This window comes from Hypomesus transpacificus, unplaced genomic scaffold (assembly GCF_021917145.1).
Source record: "Hypomesus transpacificus isolate Combined female unplaced genomic scaffold, fHypTra1 scaffold_139, whole genome shotgun sequence".
Taxonomy (NCBI): Eukaryota; Metazoa; Chordata; class Actinopteri; order Osmeriformes; family Osmeridae; genus Hypomesus; species Hypomesus transpacificus.
In genome coordinates, this window is record NW_025813713.1 from 41,879 (window position 1) to 61,892 (window position 20,014).

Below are 20,014 nucleotides of genomic sequence, written 5' to 3' on the forward strand. Positions count from 1 at the left end.
ACCAAACTCAGCCCCATCCCGCTCTCACCAGCCTGATTTACACCGGACCGGCGGCACAACAGACCCAACCGCCTCTGCTCCTCATCCCACACCAGCAGCAGTACTCGCATATCGTATTCCCGAAACCCATGAACGGGTCAGAATTGGTTTCCATTCATCCGGAGAGGGGTACTATGAAAGACCAAGATGCCATTAAACTATTTATTGGACAAATACCGCGTACCCTCGAGGAGAAGGACCTGAGACCGCTGTTCGAACAGTTTGGGAAAATCCACGAGCTGACAGTTCTGAAGGACCGATACAGCGGCATGCACAAAGGTAACGCGCATTCAGACGGCATTGCAAGGCCCTTTAACAAAAACCTGGTTATAATGAATCAACAGCGCACCGAGTAGCCTAAAACATCCACATATATATTCAGTAATAGACATTTAGGCTTCAGTACGTAAAAAATCTGTCTTTGCTAAATATTACACATCCTGTCTACAATTAGTGTTGTTTTTTTCCTGCGCTTGTCTTCATGTTGTTCTGTCAGTAGTGTGTGTGATCCGTGGTGCGTTCGTAGTGAAACCAGACCAACATGTTTCCCATCACGCTCTCACTGAGACATTTAATGATGCCGTTAGACCACCCTCAGCACATACAGCCCAACACATTGGCACAGTGTACACTCTAGCCCAGATTTACTCATGGAGGCCAGGAGTGACACGAATATCAAAATGTCTTCACTGCATGTCGACGTCTCCTTTATTCTGTTTGATTGTCTAGCTGCTCTGCTCTGCCCTAAGTGGGGCAGAAGCGGTGGAAAGGGATACATTTTTTATCAGCCTCCCCCTGCCTCCCCCTTCATCCCTCCTACCCACCCCCCCTTCTCTGGCTGCGAAGCATCACTTGTTCATCTGTATATCTGTATGCTTGTATGCCTGTATGCCTGTATGCTTGTATGTCTGTATGCCTGTATGCTTGAATGCCTGTATGCCTGTATGCCTGTATGCTTGTATGCCTGTATGCCTGTATGTCTGTATGCCTGTAAGCTTGTATGCTTGTATGCCTGTATGCTGGCACTACCAGCTCTCCATGTGCAGCCAGGAAGGCGTTTTGACTCGATCCATTTCCCTACTTATACGAAGCTACATACAGAGGGACAGGCATTTCCCTACTAGGGTTATACATAACCCTATAAAAGCTCCATACAGAGAGACAGGCATTTCCCTACTAGGTTTATACATAACCCTATAAAAGCTCCATACAGCGAGACAGGCATTTCCCTACTAGGTTTATACATAACCCTATAAAAGCTCCATACAGAGAGACAGGCATTTCCCTACTAGGTTTATACATAACCTTATACAAGCTGTGGCTGTAAGAACGGGGTTACTGGAGATGACGGACGCTTACAGGTTAGGGTTACTAAAACCGCCGCAACTGTCCAAACCTAACCTTGTCTAACCCTAACCCTCGCGTCCCACCAGCCCACTGTCTAAGAGAGAGTAAGGCGAGGATGTAAAAAGGCAAATCAGATGTTTCATGTTATTGTGTAGTTTAGCCATTAACGCCATTTTCCACGTGAGCTGTGACAGTAAGCGGTCTCTGCCTTCCTCTCCACCCCTCTGTCTGTTCCTTCACTCCGCCATACCTCTCTCTTCCTCTGCCCCCTCCCTCCCTGCTGTTTCCTGTTGGCTTTCAGACCGTCGCCTTCATCATCATCATCCTCATTCATCGTCACAACAAGTAGCCTCGGCCTACATAGGAACTGATCATGTTCTGAAATGACATTAATAATGCATTTTATTTATGGTGTCCTCTTCATTAGTTATTAATAGCTCTCTTAAATCCTCAGACCATGTTTAAGCAATCTGATTGACAGTGTGTAATTTAGAGTGAATGAATAAGAGGCCCTAGTTCTAGACCTGGGCTATGTCTAGCCCCAGCTGTAGCCCTTGACTCTATAGCTGTAGCCCTGGACTCCATAGCTGAAGCCCTAGTTCTGGACTATGAGTTGCCCTATTCCTGGGCTATGTTAGCTTTCTTCATGACAGTCTGTTCTAGAGGGAATCTGATGCATGCACACTCACCCACTCACTCACACACACAGTCACACGCACACAGACATGCACACACATACATACTCTCATATACACACACTAGCAAAAACGTTTACACTGACACACAGACACACACACCCAGACACACTTCCAGACACACACACACAGACACACACACAAACATGGACACACATAGACATAGTAGTGCTTAGTGAGGTAGACTTCTTGAATCAGAAGACAGCACGTCCTCACTCTACTCTGTGTGTGTGTCTAGGGTTGTGTCAGAGATTGTGTGTGTGTGTTTTAATGATGGGTTTAAGAAGACCAGACTCAGTCTGAAGCTGCCATCGCCACGGTGATCAGCTTTCTCCACAATGATCAGCTGTCTCCACGGTGATCAGCTGCTTGACTTCCTAAGCTTTGGCTGCCTCAGCCAATTAAAATGGCCTCTCCACGTGATTGGAAGAGCCAGATGGGGCTGTCGGCAGTCTGCCAATTACAGTTTTTTTTATTCGCTTTGGTACTATTTTCACAAGTATGTGGTAAAACCTCACAACTGTTAGTACAAAACTCAAAGCAGATCATCAAAAAGTCAGTTTTTTCAAACATGTAATCACATGTTCAATTGACAAAGTACAATGCACGTCATACACAATCACTTTTTCACCACACCTAATCAGTGTGTCATCAAAGAAATACTTTGAGGTAATTGTCTTTCACAATGCAATGCTCACGATACTTTTGATATGCTTCTTTTCTAATTTGTGTAAATACATTTGACCAACACTTAATCCAATTGATCTTAATGGTTAATCACTGAACCTTTTGGTAAACCTATATATATTCATTTCAGCAATAAACAGTTAGAGAACAGATTTTGAGAACTACAGAAATAAAATGTGTTTTGTACTGACATATAAATTACTGTAACCACACATGATGCATACTCGTTATTGCTACTTGATTTCAAATTGGGGTAACCACAATTGGTCATTAGATATATATAAAAGTGGGGGCGTAAACACTGGCTTCTTTCAACATAGAGCAGGATAGACAGCAGGGAATAGGAAGAGCTTGTGGACAAGGCATCCGTCAGAGAGGTGGGCATGGGCACCACCAGAGAGGTCAGAGAGGTGGGCATGGGCACTAACAGAGAGGTCAAAGAGGTGGGCATGGGCACCAACAGAGAGGTCAGAGAGGTGGGCATGGGCACCAACAGAGAGGTCAAAGAGGTGGGCATGGGGCCTTTACAGTAAATGTTATATTTTTTTCTCATTCAGTTACATACGTAATAGAAAGTATACCTATTTTACAATTACATCTGAAAAATAGTATAAAAACTAATTTGGCCAAATGATTGTAGACAATGTCTTCATTGATTCTTCACTTGATTACACTTGGATGGATATTTTGGAAGTTATAGATTATGTAAATGTGAGTAATGTAAGTGTATTGCCTAATGTGAAACTGTAATCTGTCTTTTACATAGTACTGTAGCATATTCATTTCAGCACTTCTAAGGCCGATTTGAAACATGTATCTTGCATTGTTTGCTGTTGGATGAACTGATTGTTAAAAGTACTAAACTGAAAGAAGATCATACTGTTGTGTTTTGGTGATTAAACCAAATGTTCCCATTACATATTACAATAATCTTGTGTTTGAAACAATGATTATGTGGACTGAAAGCATTCCATCAGGTTTTGAAAGAATGACTAGCAGCGTTACAAGTGTGATCAGTTTGGATCTTTGTACTAAAAGTTTTGAAAATATTCACCTTACTTGTGAAAATAGTACCAAAGCGAATAAAAAAAACTGTAAGCCCCATTGTCCCAAATTTGGTTGCAGTTCCACCAGAGTTCCACTGGGGGTGATCGCAAGCGAGTGCATGTTGAATGGGAGCCTATGGAGCTAAATTGCTAAATTTGTCTCTTTCGCCTGATTGTCGTTGAGAAATCTTAGATTTGTTTGTAGTTTTTGTATGTTCAACATAGATGATAGGTCAAAAGTTGAATGAACGTTACTTTTTCGATTGTATTTTCTAACAGGATGAGTCATTGTTGCCCTTAACACGCTAGCATTCTGCCAATGAATGCTGATTGGTTAGTGAAGGACTGACTACGACCAGAGATCCCACTTGATGGCACCCGAAGCAGAATTAGAATGTCAGAGCATTAGCAACATTAGCAACAACATTAACAAGCCAAAACTCTTTCTAGCATGTGTATTGACAGGGAGAACCTTTCATCTGTGTTGTCGATGCCTCGAGAAAAAAAAAGAAGAGACCAGAGCTTGCCATAAAGCAGTATCGCTGGTCGTACGATGTGTATGACGTCATTGACATTTTAAAAAGCTTTTTAGAACAGAAAGGCGAAAAAAATAAAACAACACCCAGCAGTGTGTATTTGTTTTGCCTCCCCTTTTGAATTCAGAATTCAAATTACTAGACAAAAAATTATATCCTGAGAAAAGTGGATTTTGAGGGGTATAGACCAATTATTTGTTTGTAACAATCGGGATGCGTGCGCACTGTGGCTACAGAAAACCGGGAAAGGATAGCATTTTAAATGGCAAAAGGACCACAAGGATGATACAAATAGTTAGATTTAAAAAGACCAAAAGCATCGAGGAGGACATGCCTATAGGAGAGAAAGCGATTACCCAATGATCTGTCGCATCAGAATTTTGATTTGGGTCACGAAAGTCTTGAAATTTGAGTGAGAATGTCGCCCGGTACAGACCGCATAGTCGAGCGGCAACCATGTCTTCACGTCATGACACAAAGTTCATAATTTTACACTTTTACAGTCAATTCTACGTTAAAAAGTCGAGCAGGGCAGCTTTCAAGAGATATGGGAATTCTGCTTTTAGTCAGCTGGTCCGATTATTTTTCTGATTTGTTTAAACTGGCAATCTGAGTGAGACTACATCCCAGTTACACTGTTTTGACGTTAGCCTCAGTCAGACTCGCTCACTGGCAGTTTGCACAATGTTGTATTTCACTCCATTCTACACCAGAAACGTCAGGGGACTGCCTAATGTAGATACGAGTCTGGTGAAGATAGCCAGAATCTCGGATTTCTTTAACCTGTCTGTTTCATTCGTCATTTGCCTGAGAAAGCGACCTCCGTTAGCCAGGCTAGTTTTGCCCGATCACTTGGACAGGCTATTTAAGGGTATCGGGGTCAAGTGACTTTTGTGCATAGACAAGTGAACGTAAATGTATTTGTCCAAAGGCCAAAAGCCTCAAAAAATTTATGTCAAGCCCTGCAATCCAGTGGCCAGAGATATATGATGACCTTAACGACACTTCAAGAGTAATAGAACGGGGAGAAGTTCGTCTTTTGCAACCCACATGCGCAGTTGAGCCTGCTTGACAGTTGTGTGACGTAGGGTGATAATTGGTCTATAGCTCCATGGACCTCCATTCATTCTGCACTTGCTTGTTAGCGCCCTCGTATGGAACTAGAGTGGAACTGCAACCAGTTTAGAACCCGGAAGTTTCCCGAGAGTGGCAGTTCTCCCCATATTAGACATTCTCTGCTACTACTCTGTAGCTGGCTCGCAATACCAAACAAGTGTGTGCGGCGTGCCTGTTGTTTTGTTTCCGGTCTAGCTAAATCCGGTGTGGTGTTGTAGTTTTTCTAACATCAGTAGTTATTGCAACAGCTCATGAAAAAAACTACAAAGTTTGCTTGGCCAAAAAGGACGTCAATCTTGCGATAAAAAATTTGACGCCATTAAAATGGGTTTGCGTTAACGCCGTTAATAACGCGTTTAACTGACAGCACTAATAAAATAAAAATTCTGTCACCATATGCCACACACATGGTTCATAAAATTTGACTCTGTTTGAACCAGTGTTTAACCACTGTTGTCCAAATTTAATAACACTTTTACACTAACTATTCCTTTGTAATGATTAGTGGTGGGCATAGATCATTTAAAAAAATCTAGATTAATCTGACTGTAATATTGGAATCAATCTAGATTAATCTAGATTAAAATGGATCATTTGAATTCCGCCGAAGGTATTCAGAATATGTGTGCTACCCAAATAATGACTAAAAATAAGTCTTTGAGAACGGGTTTCTCAAGCCAGGTGAGCGAGGAGATTTGTTAGCTTGGCTGATAGAGCTGTGCTGACGGGCTTGCCTCGGTTGCACTCAAACAGACGACTCTTCCCCTGCGCTAAATCAGTGCTTGGCCCGGCATATACAGCATTACCTAAGGGATGCTTTGCGTTTAGGTGGTGTTTGAGACTGTAAGAACTCCTACAGTAAGCTAATTCCGCATCGCACAAGGTGCAAACAACCTTAGTCTTGTCGAGGTTTCCATTGGGAAGGTTCTTAAAAATAAATTTTCCCTGAAGCAAACCCGTTGGCTTCATAGATGCATCCATGTTAGCACGTCACGTTTGATGTTGTAATTTCATACACAAGGCATACACACAGGTTCGAAGACTCGTTCTCGCTCCCTACAGGGCAATTTGGCTAGTTATACATCTACTCTAAAATATCAAGGTGAAAGTCATCATAGCTTGTGTTGTATAGACCCAGCTCCCAACCCAACTTTGAATTTTATTTTACGGCAATATTTTTTTTATCGCCCGATAAGAATCTAAAGTTAACGCAGAACGTTAACGCCGATAACGGCCCACCACTAGTAATGATATAACCTGCTTGATTTTGTTCATGAATATGTTGACCGAACACAATGCACAAGACTAGTTCTGCACACTAATGAAAATATGTACTGTACTCTCCACATTGTCTACGTAAAGTTGCATTTTGTGGAGAAGATCAGAACATATTTCAAATCAAAGACTGTAGTAGGCCTCCAGGTCTACCTCTCCCTACCACTCTTCCTCCACAGGCTCCCCCTCTCATCCTCTCTCTCCCTCTTCTTCTTCCTGCAACATTGCCTTCCATTTTTAGTGAGAACAGGTACACTGGCCTGTTGCCTTTTTATAAAGCTTACACCTGATTGGTATGTTTACAATGATGCACTTTAGTGCTTGTACACCTGACGCCCATGAGGAAAAAGAAGGGATACAGGGTTAACCCTAACACTGGTATAGCTTTAACTGACTTTTAGTCTGTCCCTTTCTCTCCCTGTTCTCCCTCTCTCTCCCTGTACCCCTGTCTCTTTCTCTCCCTGTCCCCTGTTCTCACTCTCTCTCCCTGTCCCCCTCTCTCCCTGTCCCCCTCTCTCCCTGTCCCCTCTCTCCCTGTTCTCACTCTCTCTCCCTGTCCTTCTCTCTCCCTGTTTTCACTCTCTCTCCCTGTTCTCCCTCTCTCTCCCTGTCCCCCCCTCTCTCCCTGTTCTCACTCGCTCTCCCTGTCCCACTGTCCCCCTCTTTCCCTTCCCTTCTCTCCTTGTCCCCCTCTCTCCCTGTTCTCACTCTCTCTCCCTGTTCTCACTCTCTCCCTGTCCCTCTTTCTCTCTCCCTGTCCCCCTCTCTCCCTTTTCTCCTCTCCCTGTCTCCCTCTCTCCCTGTCCCCCTCTCTCCCTGTTCTCTCTCTCTCCCTGTCCCCCTCTCTCCCTTCCCTTCTCTCCCTGTCTTCCTCTCTCCCTGTCCCCCTCACTCCCTGTTCTCACTCTCTCTCCCTGTCCCTCTCTCTCCCTGTTCTCACTGTCTCTCCCTGTCCCCCTCTCTCCCCATCCCAGGCTGTGCATTCCTTACCTACTGTGCCAGAGAGTCGGCCATCAAAGCTCAGAACGCCCTGCATGAACAGAAGACCCTGCCAGGGGTAGGTCTCTCTCTCTCTGGGCCTGGCATACACACACACACCATACACACACGTACACACAGACACACACACACACAGAGAGATCTGTGTATCTGGCTGACAGTCTGGCTGGCTGGTCAGCTGGCTGGCTAGTTGGCACTTCAACTGTGTGTGTATGTATTACAAAGATCATTACAAAGTGAGTGTAAGAGAATCAAAAAAGGTAGTGTACACACTAACACATTCACAGACACATAAATACATACAGTACCAGTCAAAAGTTTGGATGTGGCCTTTCTGATTCTCTTACAATCACTTTGTAATGATCTCTCTCTATCTCTCTGACACATGCAAGCACATACACACATACACCCCCCCCCCCTACACACACACACACACAAAGACAGACTTACACACACATATCTTCACACTCACAACTATGTGTTAATAATGGATGTCTGGCATTTATAATTCTTTAACCTATTTGATGGTTGGAGGCAAGTTCTGCCTGTGTGGGTGTGTCATGTGATCTGGGTTAGCTAGCTTGAGTTAGAGTGTATGTGTGAAGATGCGTGTAGCTAGTGTATGGATTACTGTTGACCAACATCAGAACAGCAGAACCAACATGTGCTGTCTTGTTGAGTTGTAAATTCTTCTCTCCTTCTGCATGTCATCCAACATCTGAGTACTCTAAGGCTGATACTAAAGCCGAATCCCAATACTCCCCCTTACCCCTTACTCTTAGTTTTGTGCGTTCCCGTGAGAGCTAGTGGTGTCCCAATACTTTGAGCTAGGGTTAGGGCTAAGACTAAGGGTTATACACCCCTTAAAACCAAGTAAGATCGGGAGCTTACTGGAAACCTCAGGCTATGTGAATACTATGCGACCGGCAACAATGGCGGCCAGATCATCCAGAGAGTCCGATAAATGTAATATTTTCGGCTTAATTAATTGATGAAAAATTATGACTGTCTTGTTTTGTGTTATACACAGTCCTGAACATATATATTTGCAACCATTTTCCTAATTGAAACAGTTCTAAAAATCGCTAGTTTGGTACGCTAATGTTACAGGGCTGAATTGCACAACAGTCCCGCATTTCTTGTCTACAGTTTTAAGTAAACTCCATTAGTAGTGAATTTAGTTTAATATCAGTGCATTACACGACTTGCTTTGGAGATATCGATACGTGCTAGATGACGTACCTGTAACCAAGTGGCGTCCCATTTCTTAGGGATATGTAGCCCTTACCCCTCAGTTTCGAGGGCCAAGGTTTAGGGGTAAACTAAGGGCTACGGGTAAGGGGGAGTATTGGGATTCGGTCCTGTGTGTGTGTGTGTGTGTGTGTATATGTGTAGGTGTGTGTGTGTGAGTGTACATGTGTAGGTGTGTGAGTGTATATGTGTGAGTTTGTTTGTGTGCCCATGATAGAGATGTCTCTCATTATGTATTTTGCAAATAGGGGTTTGCGTGAGCAGTCGTCATGGCAACGTAGCAAACTGGCAGGTGGCTCAAGCATATTCACACAGACCCACACGTACAGACGTACACACACACGTCCACACAGACACATATACACCCACACACACATCAGACGCAGTCATACCATCACACAGTCATACATAGCATTACACAGTCATACATAGCATCACACACAGTCATACATAGCAGGGGTTTTCAACGGGTTTTGTCCCAGGGACCACCATTCTTAGTAATCCGCGGCCCACTGATGTGCCTGCGCCTGCATGTGCGTGCCTACGTGTGTGTGCGTGCGTGCATGTGGATAGAAGGAAGTTTTAACATTTGGTTTTCCATGTTGCTTTCATTTAAAAACCTCGAGCAAATGTAGATATATCTACTTAAAAACCTATACAACAATATACATAGAATCTGATTTTTTTATATGTGTGTATAAGATTCTGAACACTAATAAAATATAAATAAATAAAAATCAATGGTGGACTGATCAAAATATGTTTGTGTCGCGGACCCCCTGCAATGCCGTCGCGGACCACCAGGGGGCCGCGGACCCCCGGTTGTAAACCCCTGATACATAGCATCTCAAAGTGGGGGGTCAGTGTGTGATGGTATGTAGTCTCGGGGCTCGGCTGGACCTGCAGCCTGACTGGTTGTTGATGATGTTGGGGGATAGAGAAGCCTGACTGCCTGGTTTATAGATCTGCCAGCCTGGTTTATAGATCTGCCAACCTGGTTTATAGATCTGCTGTGAGCTGTTGTTTGACAGACAGGACTCAGGTACTAGTCAGTTATAAACCTCAGATACTCAGACAGACCTTAACCCGGCCCCTGGCCCCCGGCCCCCCTGCGCTGGACCCTGAACCTAAAACACATTTATTTGAATTATTTGCTGGAGTTGTTGGAGACAGTGGCAATATTATTGAGAATGCAATAACCCCAATATACTGCGTTTTGATGCCAGACAATTTCCCACAGAAAGAAACATCTCAGAAAATAACTTGGCTACCAAACCCATTCCGAGGCCTAGCGGTCAGTGTCATCCATTCACCACCTTAACTTTGCAGTGATTGCTTTTCTGACATCCATGAACCATATTAACCATTTTAATAAACGGATGAGTTATTCATAGAGGATTAGGGTTAGGGGATGTTTTCCTGGTCAGGGTGTTTCATTCCCCACGCGGGGGTTGCCGTGGTGAGTGTTTCTGTGGTGTTTATATTAATACATCAGACTTCAAAGATATGTTTGGCTGAGCTCCTGCGTCATTCTCCCTCCCTCTAACCTTGTTACCCATGTCTGCTTATGCTGTGCTACTGTAGGTCAAACAATCAGCATTTTTTTTTATTTTAACAAGGAGTCAGGTGGCTGAGCGGGTAGAGCATCGGGCTAGCAATCTGAAGGTTGCCAGTTCGATTCCCGGACGGTGCACATGACGTTGTGTCCTTGGGCAAGGCACTTCACTCTACTTGCCTCGGGGAGAATGTCCATGTACTTACTGTATGTCGCTCTGGATAAGAACGTCTGCTAAATGACTAAATGTAACAACAGCCAAGTTTTCGATTTGAGAGACCGCACGCTTTCAACAATTATGTTGGTTTTGGATGTGTTAAGTTGTTAGACTCATGTTACTAGTCAAATAGTTAGTTCTGTAGGCCTATATACGTGTGTATAATCAAAGACATGAGGCAAGATTGCAGGTTTATTCCCTAAATTTAAGTTTACAATTTGAATAATCTAGGTTAGAGATATCACATCCAAATCGAATTACACCGTTCCCCCCTCGTCTTCTACGTAAATTAGCATGCTGCACTTTCAAGCAGTGATCAGCACGCTCTGATGATTGCATGTTAAACAAACAATATTTTTAATATGTAGTACATTGTAAGAGATAATAAATAATACAATCAGGCATTTTTTATTATATCGGCATTCGGTAACAACAGGACTGGTGACACGAGGCTTATTATTAGTAGCCTAATAGCAAATTTGATAGCGGCTGAATCTGGAATGTCCAGCACCTACATTGAGTCAGATCGGGAAAATGTCTGTATATTTATGGGTTATTCTAACACTATTTTTGTCTAACCCTTCATACGTATGCATTTCTTTCATATTCTGTATGAAAACAGTGAGGTAAAACATCACACAAAATGGTTTGATGAAAAACATTGTGACATTTATAGAATAGAAAAAAACTTTTCAAATTTAGATTAATCGATTTTCAGAAGTGTTTAGATGAGTCTTGGTTGACCAAAGAAAATCTTAGTCGGGCACAGCCCTAGTGTGTGCGCATTATTGTCCTGATGTGTGTGTGAGCGTGCATCTGTGTGTGTTCTGGCACTTGTTGGATTGCTAGATGATTGCATAGAGAGTTACTCCTAAATCAGCAGGAGATGGCCATTTTGTGTGATTGGATATTGTTGTGCTAATCCTCTTTCCCCTGTGTGGTGACCTGTCTCACCCTCTACTCCCCTGTGTGGTGACCTGTCTCACCCTCTACTCCCCTGTGTGGTGACCTGTCTCACCCTCTACTCCCCTGTGTGGTGACCTGTCTCACAATCTACTCCCCTGTGTGGTGACCTGTCTCACCCTCTACTAATGCACCACCCAGCACTCATGTGGCCAGGCTGCCTCCTTGTCACGAAGCAAACGCTCCACAAAGGTGCATCTAGGTCAGTTATGAGCGGCTCATCCTGAAATAAAAATTTAATAAATAAATGAGCAACTGAGCATGACAATAAAGTTCTCAACCATCAGTTGCTATGGTAACTCTTTCTCTCTATTGATGTATCTTTTTCTCTCTCCCTCTCCGTCTCTCCCCACACTTACAACACGCCACATGTTGAAGCTTTACCAATATGTTCTTATTCTTCTTTCACTTTTCAATGGGATTTTTAGATTTAATATTCCAATTTAGTTTTTTTATCAATGCAATGAGAAATGGACCGCTTACTGAGTTCACACACAGACATTTCACAAACACACACACACAGGGCAGATAAGGCAACAGCTGAAAGAGGATCTATGCCACCAGTAGTCTTAGCAACCACAGTAACCTTAGCAACCAGAGAGTTCTGCCCAACCCTGTTGAGGAGGTCTGGGAGATGTCCAGTGACTAACATGCTGTGTGACTCTAACCCTTTCTGTTCTCTAACCCCACAGACAGAACCTTGCTCACATCTTCACACGTTTTCCTGTTTCACAGACATGCCTGACGACATGGAAGTCTGAGAGAGAAAGAGAGAGTGTAATTGTAGTTATTATTCCTATTATTTCTCTTATTTTGACAAATGTTATTGGATCATAATTTTGACAGGTTCAATCTTATATGGCTTTGGCAACAATGATCTCATTTATGCCAATCAAGCATTATTGAATTGAGAGAGAGAACCTTCTCCTCCATGTCTCTCTCCCCTCTCTCCCCTCCCTTCTACTAATTATGGTAATTGTCTGCCTTGGCAACAGGTGTCCTATTAATACTATGCCAGCAGGACTAGCCCCTTACACACACACACACACAATGCACACACACAGCTGCATGTAAGTTGTAGTTAGTACCGTTTGTTGGGAGGTTCTGGGTTTTAATTGTTGTTGAAGAGCAAAGCTTCTCTCTCCCCTCCCTATCTCTCTCTCTCTTCCCTCCCTATCTCTCTGTCTCTCTCCCCTCCGTATCTTTCTCCCTCCCCTCTCTCTCTCCCTCCCCTCTCACCATATCTCTCTCTCTCTGTCTTGGATTAGGAGAGGAGTAGATATAGAAACCAGAGCAGTAGATGTAGAAACCAGAGCAGTAGCTACTAACCCTAGAAGTCTGCTGTAAGTGTCTCCTGGATTTGTGTGTTATTCAAAGTTAGGGTTTTCTTCCGGTCTATATGAGAGGGGAAGAGCATACTTCCTCTGGTCCAGCCTTATCACGCCACTCCATATATCTCTGTGTCCCTCCGCCGTCTCGCTCATATCATTGTTCAGGGAGCATAATCGATTTTTTCTACATCATGCTGATGCCAGCAGGGAGGAGTTGTATACTTTTATACAACAGAGGGGGAGAAGGAGAGGCAGAGGGAGAGAGAGAAGGAGAGGGAGAGGGAGAGAGAAGGAGCAGGAGAGAAATAGAGAGGGAGAGAGAGAAGATGACAGAGGGAGCAAGAGAAAGAGAGAGAGAGGGAGGGAGAGAGAGAGAGGAAGCAGGAGAAAGAGAGCTGAATATAATGATTATTATTATTATCATCTCTCCTGGACCAGTCTGACACCTGGGGCCCGTTCTTAGTAAATCGCTGACTCAGTTATCTGGATTTGATTGTTACGATTTGTCATTATCTTGGATTGTTCGGTTCTTCAAAGCTTATTCTGGACTTGCTGTCATAGCAACAAGTCCTTTATCTTAAACCTGGGGGGTGTTCCATCAACGTCGCTAACGCAAGTCGCGCTAACACAAATAAGTCTCACTTGGGTAAACGTCAACTTAGACTTAAGCCTCAAGCTGAACCCCCTTTGAAACAAGCCATTCTAACAACATTGTCACTGGCAGTATTTCAGATGGAATTGCAATTTAAACAGTACCATCTGCTAACTAAAAATATGCATTTGTGAATCTATGCACGTCAGGAAAGTTAAAAAAATTCCACACACAAATGCAGATTTGTAACACGTGTTTGTCCGATTTGGAACTTGTGTTCTCCGATTTGTAACTCGTGTTCTCCGATTTGTAACTTGTGTTCGTCAGGTTGCAAACAAATGTAATGGGGTCATTTATTTGTGAATCGCGTTACATTTGTGAATCACGAAATACATTTGTGAATTGCGTTACATTTATTTGTTAATCATGAAATACATTTATGAATCACTTTACATTTATTTGTTAATCATGAAATACATTTGTGAATCATGTTACGTTTGTTTGTGAATTATGAAACAAATCTAACTCCATAATTATTGTCAGTAACAATGCTAAATTGTCTCAGTCTAGAGCAGTGGTTCTCAACCCTAGTCCTCAAGTACTCCCTGTCCTGCATGTTTAAGATGTTTCCCTGCTCCAACACACCTGATTCAAATGAATGGTCATAAGCAGGCTTCTGCAAAGCTGGATAACAAGCCATTCCTTTAAATCAGGTTTGCTGGAGCTGTTGTTGCTAGCCAAACTTCACTGAGGGGATTGTTTTAATGCGCCCGAAATGAAAAAATTGACATTTAGACATTATTTTGACATTTAGGCTGTGGCATTAAAGACAGCGACGCACCACACAAACTTGAGTTTACATTATTTAATGTGACATTACTTACTGTACATGCAAGTCTTGAAGTGCTTAAAAGGGTAATTGACAGTTTTTTGGGGGCATTTCACACTGTTCCTTAAGGTCTTCGAATAGGGTATGTAACATTGGTTGGGCTGAAAATGGCCCGGGTGATGTTCTATGCCCCCTGATACATCCAGTGAAATTTTCCCGGGAAAACATTCTAGATTTTCTCCTTTTATGGTATGCTCACAAATATATAGATGACCAGCGCGCTGATTGGTTGGTTTAGGAGTGAAACTGCGGAGCAAAGACGCAACACGGCCAACGTCAGCACTCACTGAATCAACGAAGGTGGAGACTTGAAATACAAATTTACAAATAAATCTATTGTGTCTACACAACACTGTTTTCAACAGATTGACTAGATATCATTTAAAATGATTACGTTAATTGTTTCCACTTCTGTTGTCGAAGCAAACAGGATCGCCTTAGGTGGGTAACGTTAGCACTAAAGCTTAGCAAACAAACTATCGTGATTCAACTCAACTTCAGTTAGCTCTCGCTATTTTGTTGAAAAATAGATCTGCACAAACATGCATCTTGAATTGTAGATTTACATGACAACACGGGTTATTTATTTGAATGAAACACAGTCAGGAACATGAAATAACGTTAGCCCCATTGCCAATAAACTTGGCAAAATCATCACACATTCTACCTATGCTCTTGCGTTAGCAAGCTAAACTAGTTTACATGCCTATTAAGTCTAGGTGTTTTCGCTATCTAGCTGTTCTTGCATTCCTTGCAAATCAGCGTTTATAAAAAGCAGATGAGCTAGAGTCTAGCTAACATTGACTAGACGGGCATGGCTGATGCAGTTCGACCATCGACACATTTGCGTGAACCATTTCCCCAAGGATGGTTTTGAAAACCTGGGACAATGTAAAGCAGGATTTGCTATGAAGCTGTAAAAGAGGTGCGTTCCGACCTTATGTTCATCACAACCGCAAGCTGTAGAATGATTTTGTCGGTAACAGTTATCAGCAATGCTAACGTATCCTGTATCTAGCACCTGCCTTTCTCCAGTTTCTTTCAAATAAATAATCTAGACAGGCACAATAGGCTAGACTGCTATTCCTTTTCTGGCAATTTTTTCGGAAGCTTCCCTTCTAATGCTGGCTACAGCTAGTCTAGCAAGAGTCATTTGCTAAGTAAGGTAGAGCTATGTTGATGTGTTTAGAAACGTATTTAGCATTCTACCTATGCTAGATACAGGAGACGTTAGCATTGCTAATAGGCTAACTGTTGGTTACTTACAGCTTGCGTTTGTGATGAGCGTACGGTTGGAACAGCCCCTCTTTTCAGCAACAGCGGCTTAGCAAATCCTTCTTTAATTGTCCAAGGTTTTCATTCAAAACTGTCATTGGTGAAATGGTTCAAGCAAATGAATAAATGAGTGTCGAACTTCACAGGGATCTTCTCATAGAAAAACATCAGCCATGCCCGTCGAGGGTGTCTGGTACCCTGGGAAGATTATGAAATTATGTGTCAGCGTTCCCAGTAGCCTGGAACACTGCATTAACGATGGTCCATTTTCAATATACTTTAAAAACCTTCAAACTTTCTCCTTTGTAGTTTGCGTGGAAGTAAGATAAACTAGCGTTAGTGTCTGAGATCCTGGGCCAGAACACCAGAGGGCTGGTCTGTATGTAAATGTTGTGGCGTGACAAAGGGGATGCAATATTTGTGACATCACAAATACAGCTTTTTCAAAACCGATCGTTTTACAGCTGCAGTTTCAAATTGTGAGATTTAGATAGGAAAGAGGTGTCAATGGACTTTGATGTTCACTGTATGCCCATTTTACCCACCTAACTGTCGTTATTCAACTATGACAAGGTAAAATCAGTTTTGAAATCAATGACCCCTTTAAATGTATGATGCTGCTAGTAGACCATGGCACGATACAATACTTGCTGTGCAACAGTCTTACTTGCACATCTATGCACGTCGTATCTATGCGCCGTTGCTAACGTGTGCTGACGTTGTGACGTAGGGTAGCACTGAGTTCCCTTTGTGCACAAAAGGACCTTTTTGCCACAAAAATGTTGAAAACTACTAAACCGTGCAACGGAACAAAAACCCCAATAGACGCAACGCAATCGAGACCAAGACGAACCTTTTGACACCAACGTTGTCTATGTAGTCCAAATATTGAGGGATCCTTAGGAGTGCAAAAATAATAATAAATAATATATATGTGAGAGAACAATGGTTGGGCTCACCAAAGGCTTGAGCACACCCAATTAGCATAATTGGGTAAAAAGAGCGTGTGCTAAATGACTAAATGTAATTGATCGTTAACCCGAATTAATCGCGCATTGCATGATAGACAGATCCTTTAGCACATCGAGACAGGCTACTATACGTTTTGAGAGATAGCCTATTGGTTTTCTTGTGAGGGTGTCATTTACATCATTAATTTGTTGGAACCACATTAAATGATATGACATTAAAGATGATAAACAAACTCATTATGAAAATAAGAAAAATACAAAAACAAATAGGCCTTGCCTACTGTAATAAGCGATAAAACATCTAACGTGGTCACTACTATACATTTAATTTGTCTGCTACTTTTTTGCCAGGCCTCTTTCCTATATTTTGCAGACTTTGAAGTCTGCCGTTCTTATGAAATCTTCAAATTTGAAGTAACCTTTGAGTAAGCTCTTGCGGTTGGCTCTGTTGCGGAAAAAAACGGTTGCTCTTTTTGGCCATGGTGAGCAGCCAATAGCAGCGTTGCTGATCAAAGTTTCTACTATCGATACATAACCCCTTTTAGACCAACGCATAACTCAATCCAGCTATACTAATCATAAACAACAAGGGTGTTCAAAGAACCTAATTAGCCAGATCATGATTGATCATGCTTATGTGTAATTTGATCTCGGATGTAATAAGTGACATACAAAGAAGGGACCCCTGGTCTCTCTCATCTTTCCCTTGAGGTAGTTGTCACACATGTTGACACACACAACCACAATATTGAAATTTCAGCTTGTTGTTTGTTTGTGTGTGTGTATATGTATGTATGTATGTATGTATGTATGTATGTATGTATGTATGTATGTATGTATGTATGTGTGTGTGTGTGTGTGTGGGGGGGGGGGGGGGGGGGGGTGGCAGACACTCCCCCACACACTCTCCTGTATAGTCTTGCAGTATGTCATATGCTCTGTGTTTTTGGTAGTGACTAAACAAAGGTCACTGTGTATCCACTCTCTCCCCTCTCCATACCTCTCCCCCTTCCTCCCCATTACCTATTCCTCCCTCCCCCTCTCTGTTCAGACACCACTAAGTGCTCCCAATGGTGACATGTCAGTTATTAATAAGCCTGGTTAGTAGAGAGCCACCTCTCTCCCCCTCCCCCTCCCCCTCCCCCTCCCCCCCTCCCCTCCCCCTCCCCCTCCCCCTCCCCCTCCCTTCCTCCCTCTCTCTCTCCCTCTCTCTCTCTCTCTCTCTCTCTCTCTCTCTCTCTCTCTCTCTCTCTCTCTCTCTCGCTCTCTCTCTCTCTCTCTCTCTCTCTCTCTCTCTCTCTCACCCACCCACCCTCTCCCCCTACCTTCCTGTCTCTCTACCTCCATCCTTCCCTACCTGGTCTGTAAAGAACCTTTAATCACAGAAAAGATGAACAACCTAGAAAACATCTCTCCCTCCCTTCTCCTCCCCCCCCATACACCCATCCCTTCCTCACTCCTTTCCTTCCTAACCCTCTCTCTCTCTCTCTCTCTGTGATTATGAGTGGTGGTCTGATTATAATGACCATATTTTCGCTGCATGGATTTCTCATTTTCTAAAACCACCATTAGCTCAATAGTCTCATGATGTCTTCTCTGCCCCCTTCCTCCCTCAGCATTGGAGTGGAGGAGAGAGAGAAGACAAGATGAGATGAGGGGGAGGAGGAGGAAAGGAGAGGGAGGGAGGGGAAGAGGAGAAGAGGTTGGAAGAGGGGGAGGGGAGGGAGGGGGAGGGAGGGGAGGAGACTCATGATGGCAGCATGAGAGCTGTGTAGTTATTCTGTAAGAAGAGGAGAGAGATAGAGACCTAGGAGGAATATGACCAGAGAGGAGGAAGATGGAGGGATGAAAATGTGTGAAAAGAGAAATAGCAGACAGAGATTAGAGGAGGAGGAGAGGGAAATACTCTTGCTCTATATTTTTATCTCACTCCCTCTCTCCTTCTAGTGATGTCATCATAACTCTCTCCTTCTATCACTGGTTTGGTTTATTTGAATAAGAAGTTGCATCATGTCCAGAGATTGGAAATTTTCATTTTCTAATTTAATATCTTCTTGATTTTAAAACAGAGAGGGAGCGAGATAGGGAAAGAGGGAGGAAGAGAGGGAGGGAGAGAGGAAGAAAAGAGGGAAGGGAGAGAGAAAGAAGGCTGTTGGGAAGGAGGAGTAGTTGGACTTTTATTTTGAAAACATAGCCTGTGCAAACTCTTAATTTGAAATTATTCAAAGTGCAAAGTACTCAATGTGTTTGTAATGGTGCAGAGATGCAGATGAATCTTAATGAACTGTGCTGGCTCAGTATGAGGGCAGCTACTAGTGCTCAGATCCAGCTGGGATTTATGAACACTCTTATAGATGATTATACCTCACCCCTGGGAGGGAAGAGGAGAGGGGGGTGAAATGAAGGGTTAGGATGGATCAAGGAGGGGATGGATCAGGGAGGGGTGAAGGAGAGGATGGAGAGCAGAAGAGAGGAACAGATAAGAGGAGACGGGGAGGAGGAGAGGAACATGCATGAGGAGAGGGGGGGAGGAGAGGAACATGCATGAGAAGAGGGGAGGAGGAGAGGAACATGCATGAGGAGAGGGGGAGGAGAAAGTCAATTTGACTGTTTGGAAGGTGAGAGAATGTCCAGATGGAGAGGAGGTAGGGGGAGGGGTTGAGCCAGGCACAGGGGGTCAGTGGTCATGAGGAATACCTATTCTGAGAGGGTTCAGGGCTTCTGGAGGTCGAAGGTGAGAGGTCAGGCTGCAGAGTCGACTGAAACTAGAGACCTTGAGATCTCTCTCTCCCTCTAACCCATTCTCTCTTTATCATTCACTCACTCTAACCCTATCTCTCTTTATCATTCATTTTCTCACTATATATCGCTGTATCGCTCACTCACCTCTAGTGACTAGAGGGGCGGAGGATGGGAGAGAGGGATGGGTGTAAAGGGGGAGGAGAGACTTTTGGGATGGGAAGGAATAAGTGATGTGTGTGAGTGTCTCTGCAAGTTATTGTGTGTGTGTTTCCCCCTTCCTCCACATACACACACACTGCTTGTGATTGTGGTCAGTGATTGCATCATGAATCGTTCACAATAACAAATGTCCACTTCATTTAATGTCCATTTCCTTCTTAATTGGAAGAGTCATCATTACCCCACTATCTCCTCTGACCAGCTACCCTCTCCTCTTCTCTCTCCCCTTCCCTCTCCTCTTTCCCTACTCTCTTCTCTTCTCTCTCCCC

The 20,014-nt window shown here is 43.3% G+C and overlaps 1 protein-coding gene across 1 annotated transcript in view; it reads left to right on the top strand.

The window, feature by feature from the left end:
* celf5a (cugbp, Elav-like family member 5a) overlaps nt 1-20,014 on the top strand; it is a 30,630-nt gene continuing 10,616 nt past the window's right edge. Inside the window, exons 1-2 of the mRNA XM_047051193.1 lie at nt 1-318; nt 7,716-7,798. Of these exons, the coding sequence (XP_046907149.1) occupies nt 129-318; nt 7,716-7,798 (273 nt within the window). The 5' untranslated portion in view covers nt 1-128. The remainder of the gene's footprint in view (nt 319-7,715; nt 7,799-20,014) is intronic.